The sequence below is a fragment of the Cebus imitator genome, unplaced genomic scaffold, assembly GCF_001604975.1.
Source record: "Cebus imitator isolate Cc_AM_T3 unplaced genomic scaffold, Cebus_imitator-1.0 Scaffold23, whole genome shotgun sequence".
NCBI classification, from domain to species: Eukaryota; Metazoa; Chordata; class Mammalia; order Primates; family Cebidae; genus Cebus; species Cebus imitator.
Window position 1 is genome coordinate 5,129,020 of NW_016107338.1, and position 18,144 is coordinate 5,147,163.

Here is an 18,144-nt window from a genome sequence, read left to right on the forward strand (position 1 = left end):
GTTTAATGTCCTTGAGCACGTAAGGGATGCCTGGATCTAGGGAAACAGTTTTAAATAAAATCATAAACAATTTATCTATAATACCAGGAGAGAAGATAAGGAATTTGAGAATAGCTGGTAGGTGGGTAGATGCAGGTGAGTGTTTGTAAAAGTTCTCATCCAATAGTTTTAATTATCTCGGTGACGTAAGAAGCCAAATCTAATCTCAGTTCTTAGGTGTGTAACCATTCTGTAGCAACTGACAAAATTCACTACTTCTTCCTTCTTAATATTTATTGTACTTTTAGCTCCTGTGACACAGAAAGTTCCTAAATTCCTCTTCTTGCAATTCCTCTGAATAATCTTTTTCTTCCTGTCCCTTAAATGATGACACTTAAGATCTTGTCCTCAACTCTCTTCTACCACTTACTCCTTTAGTGACTGTGGTAGACATTACTAGTGTTCACTCTGTTTCTCATCTTTTCTGGACACCCATAAATCTGTACTTCCCAAGCCCCTTCTAGTGGTTAAAGCCATGTAACTACTTCTGGCCAAAGGGCTGCCAGCAGGAGTGATGTCACTTCAGCCTGAAGCCTTTAATTACCACACTATAACCCTCTACTTTCTCTCTTCCCTTTGCAGTCATGATTAAGAAGATCTCATGATCCAGATGACATGACTACAAGAAGGTGGAGACTCTAAAAAGCTGGAATGCTGAGTTGCTACATGGAAGACAATGTCCTAGAGAGTCACCCAACACAGAAAATCTTGGTATAAGAAAACTTTCCTTGTGTTAAGGCACTGAGATTTTGGGGTTATCCTAGCATAACTAGTCTAACTGAATGGTACAGTGACCTACTGGAGTGGTTCTCAAAATGTAGAGCCTCAGGACTCTTTCACTCTTAAAAATTACTGAGAAACCCAAAAAGCTTTTGTTTATGAGGGTCATATTTGTAGATAATTGCCATACTGGAGATTAAAATTGGGAAATTTTTAAAATATTTATTCACTTAAAAGGAATAGTAAGCCTATTACACACTAACACAAACATATGTTTCATACAAAATAATTATATATTTTAAAAAATTTAGTGAGATGAGTGGCATTGTTTTACATTTTTGAAAACTTCTTTAATGTCTGTCTTCTGTAGAAGACAGGTAGATTCCCCTATCTGCTCTCATATGTTGTTTTGCTCGAAGTACATGGAGAAAATCAGGCCTTATACTGATATGTAGTTGAAAAGGAAGGAGTATTTTAATAGGCTTTTCAGATCATGGTGGATATTTTTCTTGATATGCCACAAAAATAGACAAATGGCAGTTTCTGAAAAATTAGTTGAAATATGGAATCTGAAACCATATTAATGAACTTTACAGATTCTGTTAACATTAAGTTCCATTGCTTCATCTTACACTTTCACTGGATCTCTTACCCATGCCTGGTTTTATAACATCATACACTGGTTATGTGGAAAATGTTGGCTCACTGAGTTTCCAAATATTGATACATTTTATTATATCATATCACCTACAATATCATTGAGTTTTGAAAAGCTATCAAGCTAATGATAGTGAATCCAAATTTTTCCAAAATTCTGACTTTTGCTTAAAAGCTCAAATTTCAGCATTACAACAAATACCATTGGTTGTTTTCCTTGAAAAAAGAGGCTCATTAGTTTATGTTTGATAAAATGTCTGCCAAATACTCAAGTTTGAATAATCATAGTATGTCTGCCAGTCATTCTTTCAAGTAAAAATTTTGTTCCATAAAAAAATCTCTTTGTTCACCCTGCAACTCAATCACACAAATATTTTTCTCATGACTGAGACTGTATATACTTCAGGATACAGCCAGAGGATTATTTCAATTATACTCTAGCATCCCCTTCTCTGACTGGTCCTATTCTATCCACTACGTTATTTAAATGCTTGCCTCATTGTCTTTGTAAAATCTTTTATTGTAGATACCATTTTTTTTCTTCCTTGTATCTTTCATGGTACTTAGCAATCACTATTACCAAATAAGTAAATATCCTATTGTTCAGAATAGATAGTAAGCACATTGAAAATAGGGACTCTATGTTATTCTTTGAATTGCAGATACCTAAGGCAGTATCTTGAGCACAACAGAGTATAACTCTGGTTGTTTATGATGGTAAAGTTTATTTTGTACATTATATTAGGGTGGTCAATAATAATCTCAATCATAATTATTCTTTATCACTTTACTTTCAGTACATATTGTAGAGGTGCAGCTTTGTAGGCTAGGTTTGCAGATTGGCAGGAAAAAATCCCCCTCCCTCACATGCACATACCATTATGGACTCCTGGCCAACAAAGAGAACTGAATGAGAATGAGGTGGTGTCACAGAGCAGGGCTGGATGCAGCATGCTGGTGGACAGTTCACCCTCAGTGAGGTGTGTTGGTGACACTGAACAATTAGTTATAAGAAACTATCATATTATCAGCTTTACATCAATATTCTGGAAGAATTATACTCACAATCTATCTGCTTTCATTACAATGAATGCTTAGGATCCTCTCATTCTAGAAACTCAGTATCAATAGGGTCATCCTCAACCTAGGGGAAAAAAAACAAAGTCAGTGTTTAAGTGTCCTGAAACTCTTCAGGTGTCCAGTTTCCCAGGGTCCTAGAAAACCCATCATCCCTCAAAATGTTAGTATTTTATTCTCTTTGTAGCAATTGTGAATGGGAGTTCCCTCATGATTCGGTTCTCTATTATTTGTGTATAGGAATGCTTATAATTTTTGCACATTGATTTTGTATCCTAAGATTTTGCTAAATTTGCTTATCAGCTTTAGGAGATTTTGGGCTGAGATGATGGGGTTTTCTAAATATACAATCATGTCATCTGCAAACAGAGGCAATTTGATTTCCTCCCTTCCTTTTGAATACACTTTATTTCTTTCTTTTGCCTGATTTTCCTGGCCAGAGCTTCCAATACTATGTTGAATAGGAGTAGTGAGAGAGGCATCCTTGTCTTGTGCTGGTTTTCAAAGGGAATGCTTCCAGCTTTTGCCCATTCAGTATGATACTGGCTGTGGGTTTGTTGCAAATATTTTTTATTATTTTGAGATATATTCCATCAATACCTAGTTTACTGAGAGTTTTTGGTAGAAGTCATGTTGAATTTTATCAAAGGGCTTTTCTGCATCTATTGAAATAATCATGGTTTTTGTCATGGGTTTTGTTTATGTGATGGATTATGTTTATTGATTTGCATATGTTGAACCAGCCTTGCCTCCCAGGGATGAAGCCAACTTGATCGTGGTAGATAAGCTTTTGGATGTGCTGCTGGATTTGATTTGCCAGTATTTTATTGAGAATTTTTGCATCAATATTCATCAGGAATATTGGCCTGAAATTTTTTTGTGTGTGTCTCTGCCAAGTTTTGGTATCAGGATGATGCTGGCCTCATAAAATGAGTTAGGGAGGAGTCCCTCTTTTTCTATTGTTTGGAATAGTTTCAGAAGGAATGGTACCAGCTCCCCTTTGCACCTTTGGTAGAATTCAGCTTTGAATCTGTCTGGTCCTGGGCTTTTTTTGGTTGGTAGGCCATTAATTACTGCCTCAATTTCAGAACTTGTTATATTCAGGGATTCGACTTCTTCCTGGTTTAGACTTGGGAGAGTGTATGTGTCCAGGAATTTAACCATTATTCTAGATTTTCTAGTTTATTTGAGTAGCGGCGTTTATAGTATTCTGTTTTGTGTAGAGGTGTTTATAGTATTCTCTGTTGGTAGTTTGTATCTCTGTGGGATCAGTGGTAATATCCCTTTTATCATTTTTTTATTGTATCTATTTGATTCTTCTCTCTTTTCTTATTAGTCTGACAAGCAGTCTATCTATTTTGTTAATCTTTTCAGAAAACCAGCTTCTGGATCCTTAATTTTGTTATTTACCCAGTAGTCATTCGGGAGCAGGTTGTTCAGTTACCATGTAGTTGTGCAGTTTTGACTGAGTTTCTTAATCCTGAGTTCTAATCTGATTGCACTGTGGTCTGAGAGACTGTTTGTTACGGTTTCCATTCTTTTGCATTTGCTGAGGAGTGATTTACTCCCAATTATGTGGTCAATTTTAGAAGAAGTACAATGTGGTGCTGAGAAGAATGCATATTCAGTTGATTTGGGATGGAGAGTTCTACAGATGCCTATTAGGTCTGCTTGGCCCAGAACTGAGTTTAAATCCTAAATATCCTTGTTAATTTTCTGTGTCATTGATTTGTCTAATAGTGACAGTAGGATGTTAAAGCTTCCCACTATTATTGTTTGGGAGTCCAAGTCTCTTTGTAGGTCTCTAAGAACTTGTTTTATGAATCTGGGTGCTCCTGTATTGGGTGCATACATATTTAGGAGAGTTAGCTCTTCTTGTTGCATTGATACCTTTACCATTATGTAACACCCTTGTCTTTTTTTTAATCTTTGCTGATTCAAAGTCTGTTTTGCCAGAGACTAGGATTGTGACCTAGTTTTTTTTTCCTTTCCATTTGCTTAGTAAATATTCCTCCATCTCTTAATAAAGAGCCTATTGTGTCTTTGCACGTGAGGTGGATCTCTTGAATACAATGCACCAATGGGTCTTGACTCTTTATGCAATTTGCCAGTCCGTATTTTAACTGGGCATTTAGCCCATTTACATTTAAGATTAATATTGTTATGTGTGTATCTAATCCTGTCGTTATGATGCTAGCTGGTTATTTTGCCCATTAGTTGATGCAGTTTCTTCATAGTGTCAATGGTCTTTACAATTTGGTATGTTTTTGCAGTGGCTGGTATCAGTTTTTCCTTTCCATATTTAGTCCTTCCTTCAGAAGCTCTTGTAAGGCAGGCCTGATGGTGACAAAACCTCTCAGAATTTGTTTGTCAGTAAAGGATTTTATTTCTCCTTTGCTTATAAATCTTAGTTTGGCTGGACATGAAAATGTGGGTTGAAAATTCTTTCTTTAAGAACGTTGAATATTGACCCTCACCCCCTTCTGGCTTCTAGAGTTTCTGCAGAGAGATCCGATATTAGTCTCATGGGCTTCCCTTTGTGGGCAACCTGACCTTTTGTCTCTGGCTGCCCTTCATATTTTTTTCTTCATTTCAACCTTGGTGAATCTGACAATCATGTGTTTGGGGTTGCTCTTCTCAAGGAGTATCTTTGTGGTGTTCTATTTCCTAAATTTGAATGTCAGCCAGTCTTGATAGGTTGGGGAAGTTCTCTTGGATAATATCCTAATGGAGTATTTTCCAACTTGGATCCATTCTCACTGTCACTTTCAGGTACACCAATGAAATGTAGGTTTGGTCTTTTCACATAGTCCCATATTTTGTGGAGGCTTTGTTCTTTTCATTCCTTTTTCTCTAATCTTGTCTTCATGCTTTATTTCATTAAGTTCATCTTCAATCTCTGATATCCTTTCTTCCACTTCATTGATTTGGCTATTGATATTTGTGTATGCTTCACAAAGTTCTAGTGCTGTGTTTTTCAGCTCCATCAACTCATTTATATTATTTTCTAAACTGGTTATTCTAGTTAGCAATTCATCTAACCTTTTTTCAAGGTTCTTAGCTTTCTTGCATTGGGTTAGAACATGCTCCTGTAGCTTGGAAGAGTTTGTTATTACTTACCTTCTGAAGCTTCTGTCAATTAGTCAAACTCATTCTCTGCCAGTTTTGTTCCCTTGTTGGAGAGGAGTTGTGATCCTTTGGAGGAGAAGATGCCTTCTGGTTTTTGGAATTTTCAGCCTTTTTGCACTGGTTTTTCCTCATCTCCATGGAATATCTACCTTTGGTCTTTGATGTTGGTGACCTTCGTATGGGGTTTCTGTGTGAACATCCTCTTTGTTGATGTTGATGCTATACCTTTCTGTTTGCTAGTTTTCCTTCTAACAGTCAAGCCCCTCTGCCACAGGTCTGCTGGAGTCTGCCAGATTCACTCTGGACAACCCTGTTTGTCTGTGTATCACCAGCAGATGCTGCAGAACTGCAAAGATTGCTACCTGTTCCTTCCTCTGGAAGCTTTGTCCCAGAGGGGCACTCATCAGATGCCAGCTGGAGCTCTCCTGTATGAGGTGTCTGTTGACCTCTGCTGGAGGGTATCTCCCAGTCAGGAGGCACAGGGGGTAGGGACCCATTTGAGGAGGCAGTCTCATCCTTAGCAGAGCTTGAGTGCTGTGCTGGGAGATCCATTGCTTTCTTCAGAGCTGGCAGGCACGAACATTTAAGTCTGCTGAAACTGTGCCCACAGCTGCCCCTTCCCCAGGTGCTCTGTCCCAGGAGGATAGGAGTTTTATCTATAAGTGCCTGACTGGGGCTGCTGCCTTTCTTTCAGAGATACCCTGCCCAGAGAGGAAAATCCAGAGAGGCAGTCTAGCTATAGGGACTTTGTCAAGCTGTGTTGGGCTCTGCCAAGTTTGAATTTCCTAGTGGTTTTGTTTACGCTGTGGGAGGAAAAATGCCTACACAAGCCTGAGTAATGGTGGATGACCCTCCCCCCAAGCTCGAGTGTCCCAGGTAGACTTCAGACTGCTGTGCTCACAGTGAGAATTTCAAGCCAGTGGATTTAGCTTGCTGGGCTCTGTGGGGGTGGGATCTGCTGAGCTAGGCCACTTGGCTCCCTAGCTTCAGCCCTCTTTCCAGGGGAGTCAATGGTTCTGTCTTGCTGGCATTCCAGGCGCCACTGGGGTAAGAAAAAAAATCTTCTGCAGCTAGCTTGGTGTCTGCCCAAATGGCTGCCCAGTTTTGTGCCTGAAATCCCGGGCCCTGGTGGTGTAGGCACCTGAGGGAATCTCCTGGTCTGTGGGTTACAAAGACCATGGGAAAAGCGTAGTATCTGGGCCACAGTGCACCATTTCTCATGGCTTCACCAGTCTCTCATAGCTTCCCTTGGCTAGGGAAGGGAGTTCACCAACCCCTTGTGCTTCCCAGGCGACATCCTACCCTGATTCAGTTCACCTTCTGTGGGCTGCACCCAAGTCTAACCAGTCCCAATAAGATGAGAAAGGTACCTCAGTTGAAAATGCAGAAATCACCCACCTTCTGAATTGATCTCGCTGGGAGCTGCAGACTACAGCTGTTCCCATTCAGCCATCTTGCCAGTCACAATCTTCCCAAGTTTTGAAAGATAAAAGGAGTAAGTGAAATTGCAAAGCTCACATCTAGGATACTAGAAAAAAATAGCCATTATGTAATGGCTGCATTTTTATTAATATTTTTTTGTTTCTCAAGGCACATTATTTTTATTTTCATTTTTTTTCTTTCCCTCCCAACCCCTCCCCACCTCCAAGGCACATTATTATTTTTTATGTGTGTGTGTGTGTGTGTGTGTGTGTGTGTGTGTATGTATATATATACATACACACACACACACATTATATATATATACACAATTATATATATGTGTGTGTGTGATATATACACATAATTGCATTTTAGGTCTGGGGTACATGCGAAGAACATGCTGGATTGTTGGATAGGTACACACATGGCAATGTGGTTTGCTGCCTCCATTCCCTTCACCTATATCTGGCATTTTTCCCCATGTTATCCCTCCCCAACTCCCTACCCCCGACTGTCCCTCCCCTAGTCCTGCCCCCACATACCTCAGTGTGTGATGCTCCCCTCCCTGTGTCCATATGTTCCCATTGTTCAACACCCACCTATGAGTGAGAACATGTGGTGTTTGATTTTCTGTTCTTGTGTCAGTTTGCTGAGAATGTTTTTCAGGTTCACCCATGTCCCTACAAAGGACACGAACTCATCATTTTTTACGGCTGCATAGTATTCCATGGTGTATATGTGCCACATTTTCCCTGTCCAGTCTAGCATCGATGGGCATTTGGGTAGGTTCCAATTCTTTGCTATGTAAACAGTGCTACAATGAACATACGTGTGCATGTGTCTTTATAATAGAACGATTTAGAATCCTTTGGGCATATACCCAGTAATGGGATTGCTCGGTCAAATGGAATTTCTATTTCTAGGTCCTTCAGGAATTGCCACACTGCCTTTTACAATGGTTGAACCAATTTAGACTCCCACCAACAGTGTCAAAGTGTTCCTATTTCTCCACATCCTCTCCAGCATCTGTTGTCTCCAGATTTTTTGATGATCCCCATTCTAACTGGCATGAGGTGGTATCTCAATGTAGTTTTGATTTGCATTTCTCTAATGACCAGTGATGATGAGCATTTTTTCATGTTTGTTGGCCTCATATATGTCTTCTTTTGAAAAGTGTCTGTTCATATCCTTTACCCAGTTTTGAATGGGTTTGTTTGTTTCTTGTAAATCTGTTTTAGTTCTTTGTAGATTCTCGATATAAGTCCTCTGTCAGATAAGTAGATTGCAAAAACTTTTTCCCACTCTATTGGTTGCCAGTTCACTCTAATGATTGTTTCTTTTACTATGCAGAAGTTCTGGAGTTTAATTAGATCCCATTTGTCTATTTTGGCTTTTGTTGCCAATGCTTTCAGTGTTTTAGTCATGAAGTCCTTGCCTATGCCTATGTCTTGAATGGTTTTGCCTAAGTTTTCTTCTAGGGTTTTTATGCTGTTAGGTCTTATGTTTAAGCCTTTAATACATCTGGAGTTAATTTTAGTGTAAGGTGTCAGGAAGGGGTCCAGTTTCTGCTTTCTGCACATGGCTAGCCAGTTTTTTCAACACCATTTTTTAAACAGGGAATCCTTTCCCCATTGCTTGCTTTTGTCAGGTTTGTCAAAGATGAGATGGTTGTAGATGTGTGGCATTATCTCAGAGGGCTCTGTTCTGTTCCATTGGTTTATATCTCTGTTTTGCTACCAGTACCATGCTGTTTTGATTACTGTAGCCTTGTAGTATAGTTTGAAGTCAGGTAGCATGATACTTCCAGCTTTGTTCTTTTTGCTTAGAATTGACTTGGCTATGTAGGCTCTCTTTTGGTTCCATATGAAGTTAAAGGTGGTTTTTTCCAGTTCTGTGAAGAAGGTGATTGGTAGCTTGATGGGGTAGCACTGAATCTATAAATTACTTTGGGCAGTATGGCCATTTTCACAATATTGATTCTTCCTAACCAAGAGCATGTAATGTTTCTCCATCTATTTGTGTTCTCTCTTATTTCATTGAGCAATGGTTTGTAGTTCTCCTTGAAGAGGTCCTTTACATCCTTTGTTAGTTGTATTCCTAGGTATTTTATTCTCTCTGTAGCAATTGTGAATGACAGTTCATTCTTGATTTGGCTCTCTTTAAGCCTATTATTGGTGTATAGGAATGTTTGTGATTTTTGCACATTGATTTTGTATCCTGAATTTGCTGAAGTTGCTTATCAGTTTCAGGAGGTTTGGGGCTGAGATGATGGGATCTTCAAAATATAAAATAATGTCATCTGCAAATAGAGACAATTTGACTTCCTCCTTTCCTATTTGAATACCCTTTATTTCTTTTTCTTGCCTGATTGCTCTGGCTAGAATTTCCAATACTATATTGAATAGGAGTGGTGAGAGAGGGCACCCTTGTCTAGTGCCAGATTTCAAAGGGAATGCTTCCAGCTTTTGCCCATTCAGTATGACATTGGCTGTGGGTTTGTCATAAATAGCTTTGATTATTTTGAGATACGTTCCGTCAATATCTAGTTTATTGAGAATTTTTAGCATAAAGTGCTGTTGAATTTTGTTGAAGGCCTTCTCTGCATCTATTGAGATAATCATGTGGTTTTTGTCTTTGGTTCTGTTTATGTGGTGAATTACGTTTACAGACTTGTGTATGTTGAACCAGCCTTGCATCCCTGGGATGTAGTCTACTTGACTGTGATGGATAAGCTTTTTGATGTGTTGTTGCAATCAGTTTGTCAGTATTGCATTGAAGATTTTTGCATCTATGTTCATCATGGATATTGACCTGATATTTTCTTTTCTTATTGAGTCTCTGCCAGGTTTTGGTATCAGGATGATGTTGGTCTCATAAAATGATTTGGGAAGGATTCCCTCTTTTTGGATTGTTTGGAACAGTTTCCAAAAGAGTGGTACCAGTTCCTCTTTGTATGTCTGGTAGAATTCGGCTGTGAACTCATCTGTACCTGGGCTTTTTTTGGTTAGTAGGCTATTAATTGCTCCCTCAACTTCAGCCCTTGTAATTGGCCTATTTAGGATTTTGACTTCTTCCTAGTTTAGGCCTCGGAGGGTGCAAGTGTCCAGGAATTTATCCATTTCTTCCAGGTTTACTGGTTTATGTGCATAGAGTTGTTTGTAGTAATCTCTGATGGTGGTTTGTATTTCTGTGGAACCTGTGGTGATATCCCTTTTATCGTTTTTTATTACATCTATTTGGTTATTCTCTCTTTTCTCTTTTAATAATCTGGCTAGTGGTCTATTTTGTTGATATTTTCAAAAAAATGAGCTCCTAGATTTATTGATGTTTTGAAGGGTTTTTGTATTTCTATCTCCTTCAGTTCTGCACTGATCTTAGTTTTTTCTTGTCTTCTGCTAGCTTTTGAGTTGTTTTGATCTTGCTCCTCTAGCTCTTTCAATTATGACGATATGGTGTCAAGTTTAGATCTTTCCTTGCTTCTCATGTGGGCACTTATTGCTATAAATTGTCCTCTAGACACTGCTTTAAATGTGTCCCAGGGATTCTGGTACGTTGTGTCTTTGTTCTCATTGGTTTCAAAGAACATCTTTATTTCTGCCCTCATTTCATTGTTTATCCAGTCAACATTCAAGTGCCAGTTGTTCAGTTTCCATGAAGTTCTGCAGTTCTGAGTTAGTTTCTGAATTCTGAGTTCTAATTTGATTGCACTGTGGTCTGAGAGACTGTTATGATTTCTGTTCTTTTGCATTTGCTGAGGAGTGATTTACTTCCAATTATGTGGTCAATTTTCGAGTAGGTGTGATTTGGTGCTGAGAAGATTGTATATTCTGTGGATTTGGTGTGGAGAGTTCTGTACATGTCTAATAGGTTTGCTTGGTCCAAGTCTGAGTTCAAATCCTGGATATCCTTGGTAATTTTCTGTCTCATTGATCTGTCTAATATTGATGGTGGAGTGTTAAAGTCTCCCACTATTATTGTGTGGGAATCTAAGTCTCTTTGTAGGTCATTTAGAACTTGCTTTATGTAACTGGGTGCTCCTGTTTTGGGTGTATATATATTTAGGATCATTAGCTCTTCTTGTTGCATTGATCCTTTTACCATTACGTAATGCCCTTCATTGTCTCTTTTGATCTTTGCTGGTTTAAAGTCTATTTTATCAGAGACTAGGATTCCAACTCATGCTTTTTTTTGCTATTTCCTTGGTAAATCTTCCTCCATCCCTTTATTTTGAGCCTTGCATGTGAGATGGGTTTCCTGGATACAGCACACCAATGGGTTTTGACTTTTTATCCAATTTGCCAGTCTGTGTCTTTTGATTGGGGCATTTAGCCCATTTATATTTAATGTTAATATTTTTATGTGTGAATTTGATCCTGCCACTTTGATGCTAGCTGGTTGTTTTGCCTATTAGTTCACACAGTTTCTTCATTGTGTCAATGCTCTTTACTATTTGGTATGTTTTTGGAGTGGCTGGTACCGATTGTTCCTTTCTATGTTTAGTGCTTCTTTCAGGAGCTCTTGTAAAGCAGGCCTGGTGGTGATAAAATCTCTGAGCAGCTGCTTGTTCGTAAAGGATTTTATTTCTCCTTTGCTTATGAAGCTTAGTTTGACTGGATATGAAATTCTAGGTTGAAAGTTCTTTTCTTTAAAGATGTTGAATATTGGCCCCCACTCTCTTCTGGCTTGCAGGGTTTCTGCTAAGAGATCTGCTGTAAGTCTGATAAGCTTCCCTCTGTGGGTAACCTGAGCTTTCTCTCTGGCTGCCCTTAGCATTTTTTCCTTCATTTCAACCCTGGTCAATCTGACTATTATGTGCTTTGGGGTTGCTCTTGTTGAGGAATATCTTTGTGGTGTTCTCTGTATTTCCTGGACTTGAATATTGGCCTGCCTTGCTAGTTTTGGGAAGTTCTGCTGGATTATATCTTGAACTTTGTTTTCCAGCTTAGATTCACTCTCTCTGTCACATTCAGGTACACCTATCAAACATGGATTAGGTCTTTTCACATAATCTCATATTTCTTGGAGGCTTTGTTCGTTTCTTTTTACTTTCTTCTCTAATCTTGCCTTTCCATTTTATTTCATTGAGTTGATCTTCGATCTCTGACATCCTTTCTTCTGCTTGGCCAATTTGGCTATTGAAACTTGTGTATGCTTTGTGAAGTTCTCATGTTGTGTTTTTCAGCTCTATCAATTTATTTATAGTCCTCTCTAAGCTGTTTATTCTTGTTACCATTTCATCAAACCTTTTTCAAGGTTCTTAGTTTCTTTGCATTGGGTTAGAACATATTCTTTTAGCTCAGAGAAGTTTGTTATTACCCACCTTCTGAAGGCTGTTTCTGTCAATTCATCTGACTCATTCTCCATCCAGCCTTGTTCCCTTGCTGGTGAAGAGTTGGGATCCTTTGGAAAAGGAGAGGCTTTCTGGTTTTGGGTGTTTTCATCCTTTTTGTGCTGGTTTCTTCCCATCTTTGTGGATTTATCTACCTGTGTTCTTTGTAGTTGGTGACTTTTAGATGGGGTCTCTGAGTGGACATCCTTTTTGTTGATGATGAAGTTATTTCTTTCTGTTTCTTAGTTTTCCTTCTAACAGGCCCCTCTGCTGTAGGACTGCTGGAGGTCCACTCCAGATCCTGCATGCCTGGGGATCACCTGCAGTGGCTGCAGAACAGTAAGGGTTGCCACCAGTTTCTTTTTCTGTTATCTTTGTCCCAGAAGGATACCCACCAGATGTCAGCCTGAGCTCTCCTTTATGAGATGTCTCTTTGGATATACAGGGCACTGGGGAGCTGCCTGAGGAGACAGTCTGTCCCTTATAGGAGCTCAAGTGCTGATCTGTGAGCTCCGTTTTTCCATTCAGAGCTGCTGGGCAGGTATGTTTAAGTCTGCTGCAGTGGAACTCATAACTGCCTTTTTTTCCCAGGTGCTCTGTCCTGGGAAGGTGGGGCTTTATTTATAAGTTCCTGTCGTGCTGCTGCCTTTTTTCAGAGATGTCCTGCCCAGTTAGGAGGTAGCCTAGTCACAGTCTGCCAGCAGAGGCATTGCTGAGCTGCCATGGGCTCTGCCCAGCTGCTGTGTGAACTTCCTTACAGTTTTGTTTATAGGGGTACAGTTAGAACTGCCTCAGTAATGGTGTTCTGCCTCAGTAATGTTGGTCTGCCTTAGTAGTGGCAGAGTGTCTCTGTAATGGCGGACTGCCTCAGTAGTGTTCGACTGTCTCAGTAATAGTGGATGCCCTTCCCCCCACAAAGCTGGACTGTTCCAGGACCAGCTGTACTTGTTCTGAAACTCTCAATCCAGAGCATTTCAGATTACTGGTCTTTGTGGGGGTGGGACCAGCAAAGTCAGTTCACCTGGCTTCCTGTTTAACCTCCCCTTTTTTCAGTTGAATGGGCAACTCTGTCTCCCAGGCATTCCAGTCACCAGTTGAAACAGCGCCCAGATTTGTGTAAGTTTTTGTGCAGAGACCCACTGCACCAGCTGTGCCACACTGGAGACTCATGGCACTTTTCTACCCAGGAATCTCCTGGTCTATGGGCAGTAAGAATTCGTTTGGAAATGTGGTGATCACTCACCCTCTGCATTTTTGCTGGGAACTGCAATCCAGAGCTGTTCCTATTCGGCCATCTTGGATCCTCCCTCCTGGCTGCATTTTTAAAAGCCTGGTTCTGCTTAAAGAATTACTTTAGTAACAATGAAAGACATATATTTTCATGTAATTTGCCTGGTTATACTTGCAGAGTACTCCATAAAGATAATATTTGGAAAAAAATTTAAAACAACCAAAGTTTTGTACAACCTATGGCTTTTACTTTTTATTACCAATATACAAAGCACATTAAAAACATCCATTTTTACTTTGCCTTCTCTCTCTTCCTATTTCCATATGCTTAAGTAGGACAAAAAAAAGGCAAGGCAATAAAATAAATTCCATCCACTATACTGAAGGCTGACATTTCAATGTCTCATTTGTAAACAGTCAGTAGTAAAAGTCATTATCAAAAGAAGGAAAATAACTGTCACTTAAGTACCTCCTTAGTTCATAAATGTTTTCCCACAAAGAAGTAGTAAATGTAAGGTACATATGACTACAGAAATGAGTTATCTTTTTCTTTTCATAAACTTTTCTGCTTCTTTCAAAAGCTCTTCCATGTCTTCCTTCTCTTCATCTTCTTTTCCTGGTTCCCAGTCAGAATCTTCATCCGTTGGCTCATAGTCTTCTTCCTCATCATCTGGAAAGCTGTCATTCAGGTCATACTCATTGGGTTCCTCAACATTATCATTATCTGCATCTAAAACATTTCTCACTGAAAAACAGAAGACTGGTACACAACACAGCAATCACCACTCAACCTGGGATGATAGACATCTAACTATAAAATGTTTTCCTGCATCCAGAGAATTAATTTTACTAATGTATAGCTTACCACTACAAATTTCTGAAGGGCACTAAAATGATGCATTGTTATTTATTATTCTAACTTTGCCTACCGTGAGGCTCCTGAAACTAAAATGGCCCATGAGATTAATAACAATGGTTCCTTAATATCATAATCATATTCACAACATCCCATCTTCCCATGTGGCCCCTCATTGGAAGAGGAAACAGCCTTAGGATGATAATGACCCCTCTAAAGACAGAATGAGGAAAAAAAAATTGAGTCCTTGGGAACACTATTGACATTAATGAGCCGAAGCTATACAGCTTATCTAAATCTAGCCCTAGCTCTGGACATTTTAGTTATAGAAGCCAATTATCATTTAGGCCAGTTTGAGATTTTGTTTTCAGGTACTTGCAAACAAAAGAATCCTAAGAGATACAAGGGCAAATATATATTGTGGACAATGGGGAAGGCATTTACTATATAGAAGGTTCACAGTTGTGTTTTTTTTTAATATAAGAAAAATTATTAAAATCAGCAATTCAAAAAATTCACAGCAGAAATTTTAAAAAAGACTTTCATAATAATTGGTAACTGTATCTAGGTTTAATAGGAGAATCATTTAAAGTTTTCGTTTTGAGTTTCCTGAAGTAAAATTACTTACCTGGAAGCATACTATGTCTGTATTCTATCTTGTGCTGGGGATTCTTCCTGAAAGAAGAATGCAAAAATAAGAGCTAGTCTTCCAATTACTAAAAATTGATGACTATTTACACTAAACTACAATACTGACTAACTTACATATAAACTTAGGACCCAATAGGCCTCTTATGAATAAACATTTGTTGTTTAATTACAATATTTCCTTTGTATCTATGCCACGCCAAGTGCATTTCTAGATGCAAAGATAGAGTGATGAACAAGACAAAGTTCTTACCTCAAGAACTTACACTCTAGAAAGATGGAAAAGACAAAATATGTATTTCCAAAATATATACTTTTAAACTGTGATGTATCACACATATAAAAATATAATATAAAATAGAATCTAAAACTCATGACACAAATATCAAATATGTATATAAGTATGTGTGTGTGTACAGTATTTAAAAATTCGAAGGCTCTCCTTGAATCTAAAGAAAACAATACTCTCTCAAAAGAACACCAATTATTTGTTATGAAAAAACACAAAAGTTAATTTTGTTTAGAAATTCAGATAACATTTTCTGAAGTCAAAGAGGAACTAGTGTTTAAAGATCTATTTTTAATTATATGTACTTATGATACCTTCTGTTATTTTGTTAGTTAAACAAATGTTTGGGCACCCTATATGTACAAGACATTCTCCAAATGTCCCAGCAGTAAAATCTAAGTCAACAGGTTCATCATGACCAAACTGACTGATATCCCTCCCTCAGGTAACTGACAAAGCAGGGCTGGGGTACACTAACCATAGATATGTGCTGAGGTGATAACTTTTGAATATGCCTGTGTCAGAAGTGATTATTTTTACATAACAAATATTCATTTGTTCATTCAGCAAGTGTTGGCTGAATATTTCACTATATTCTGGCTCTAAACAGGCACTGAAGATAAAACATTTAACCAGATACACATTCTTGCCCCTAAAAGACACAGTCTCAGGGCAGGAGCAAGACACACATTAAGGAAGCATTTTCTTCATTGAAAAACAAGAATGTCTTCTGTGAAGAACGGAAATACTCTAATAATATATCTTTTAGGACACAGAAACTAAGTCAAGCCTTAAATTTTCTGTTTCTCAGGCTAAATAACATTTGTTCTTCTTTTTTTTTCCTTTTCAATAGGGCAAATAAAGCAATTTTTTAAAAAATTATATAACTTAGGTAAAATATCACTTTAATTTTTTCTATAAGTCCTCCCATTCAACTTTATAATTCCACATCTACTGCAACAGAGAAAAATGGCCAGTCTCAGGAAGTGGCTCTCTAGCCCCGAACCTAGTCTGTGAGTCATAGAATGTGAATATGTACTAGGACTGATCTCAGAGTAGCTACTCCACCTCCTCCAGGTGACAAATGAGCAATGTGAGCCTAAGGAGATGAAGTCCATGCCCAGGGTTTGTGCTTTCCAACTTGGGTAATGATCATATTAAGACAGAGGTCCAGGCAAAATTATGAACTAAATTCTTAAAATATCTCTGCAATAATCAGGGGATTAAATTTTCCACTTATAAATTCCTCTATGAGTCTATTGTAAAAAAAAGTATCCAACTGCTCTTTTTCATCATTTAAAAAATCATACACTGTTTTAAAAATATTTTATAATAAAAATTATACTTTAAAAATATTGTTTTTTCTCTGTGCCTTTGACACTATGTGATATTAGAAACAAAGGAAAATAAATACTTTCTAATCACATAGAACCATCTGCTTGAAAAATATTTGTTTTCTTGTTTCCAGCATACTATCTTATACTTGCTCCAAATACTGACTTCCTTTATCTATCTATCTATCTATCTATCTATCTATCTATCTATCTATCCATCCATCCATCCATCCATCTTAGAGACAAGCCTCACTCTGTTACTCAGGCTAGAGTGCAGGGCACAATTATAGCACACTGCAGCCTCAAACTCTTAAGCTCAGGTGATCCTCCCACCTCAGCCTCTTGAGTACAGCTAGGACTGCAGGTATGAGTCACTGAGCCCATCCTAATTTTCTGTATCTCCATCATAATTCGTTGGGCAATAGGAAGTAATTACAAATACATAAATTTAAATTACTTGATAAAACCAAGAAAAATAGTGTTATTGCTTTTAAAAGCTGTGGTAATCATGAAATCTATTTTCCAAGATAGGTTTTAACTGGTGTCACTTTCAAGAGTTTCAACTGAAAACCCTGGAGTCTGTAATGCTATCCAACAGAATTTTTTATAATGAGGGAAATTTGCTCTGTGTTGTCTAATATAGAGCCACTAACTGTATGTGACCGGTAAGCCCTTGAAATATGGGTAATAAAGCTAAGGAAATGAATTCTAAATTTTATTTACTTAATTCAGATTTAAATGTAAACAGCCACGTGTGGCTAGTGGCTATCATACTGGACTACAGTTTTATTTCAAAAATCAAGAAAAGGGAGATCCTCTCTCCCCAGCCAATATTAATTACAATTAATCCTCTCAAGACCAACAAACAAACAACCTCTTTTTTATGAAGTAACTCTCAAACAAGGTAAACATTTTATAGGTAGAAATGGCATTATTGAAAATATAAGGTCAGTGACTATAGTCAAAAAGACATTAGAATCCTAACTCAGCCACCTCCCTGTATGTTGTCTAAGTTTCAGTTTTCCCATTTGTAAAAGGGGGATAACAACAGAACCCATACTCACGTGAAGCCGTTTTTAGGATTCATGAGATAAGGCACAATATGTCTTTAATCTAAGGGCTTGGCAGGTGGTAAATACATAATGTTAGCCTTTGATCCATTCATTATTAGTTTAAGAAACAGTCACAGAATACTTATTACATGTCAGGCCTTGTGTTAAGTGTGACACTCATCCCTAATCTCTCTTCTTTTCCTACAATGTGAGCATTAAACACAGTGCAAAAATGTAACTGCACAGTTAATTAAGGTCCTAATTCAACAGCTTTGAAAAGTGGAAAAAAGATTCTATACAAGGTTGTGTGTTTAGCATAATTAACCCAAATTTGACCTTTCAATGAAAAAGAAATTCAAATT

General features: G+C 38.1%; 1 protein-coding gene across 2 annotated transcripts in view; it reads right to left on the reverse strand.

The window, feature by feature from the left end:
* Positions 1–13,836: 13,836 nt before the first annotated feature.
* The window catches only part of APLF (aprataxin and PNKP like factor), a 72,320-nt gene continuing 68,012 nt past the window's right edge, over positions 13,837–18,144 (reverse strand). For both annotated transcript variants that reach the window (XM_017522096.2, XM_017522095.2), the window contains 2 exons: positions 15,088–15,134; positions 13,837–14,363 (listed from right to left, as the gene is read on the reverse strand). In XM_017522096.2, coding sequence (XP_017377585.1) covers positions 14,143–14,363; positions 15,088–15,134 — 268 coding nt within the window. In that variant the 3' untranslated portion in view covers positions 13,837–14,142. The remainder of the gene's footprint in view (positions 14,364–15,087; positions 15,135–18,144) is intronic.